Here is a 249-nt window from a genome sequence, read left to right on the forward strand (position 1 = left end):
GTTTTAGCCACTCAACGAAGCTCCTTTAAGAATCATACTTACTAAGGTCCATAACAAGTTCAGGACATGTTGCTGCAAGGGTCATTTGGGCAGAAGAATCCAGCACCTGCGCAGTGCCATTATAAGGGCAGTTGGCAGTCTTTGAGGTGAGAGGGTTCGTCCCGCACTGCCCATACCACACACAGTGCCCCTCACTTTTCGTCTGTGCAGATGGCGGAGAAAAGCAATTTGTAAATATGCATTTGAGTT

General features: G+C 47.4%; 1 protein-coding gene across 2 annotated transcripts in view; it reads right to left on the reverse strand.

The window, feature by feature from the left end:
* The window catches only part of LOC119586455 (NPC intracellular cholesterol transporter 1-like), a gene marked incomplete at its 3' end in the record, with an annotated part of 40,814 nt that overhangs the window by 17,506 nt on the left and 23,059 nt on the right, over positions 1 to 249 (reverse strand). For both annotated transcript variants that reach the window (XM_037935188.1, XM_037935187.1), the window contains 1 exon segment: positions 43 to 202. In XM_037935188.1, coding sequence (XP_037791116.1) covers positions 43 to 202 — 160 coding nt within the window.

The sequence above is a fragment of the Penaeus monodon genome, chromosome 21 (genome assembly GCF_015228065.2).
Source record: "Penaeus monodon isolate SGIC_2016 chromosome 21, NSTDA_Pmon_1, whole genome shotgun sequence".
NCBI classification, from domain to species: domain Eukaryota; kingdom Metazoa; phylum Arthropoda; class Malacostraca; order Decapoda; family Penaeidae; genus Penaeus; species Penaeus monodon.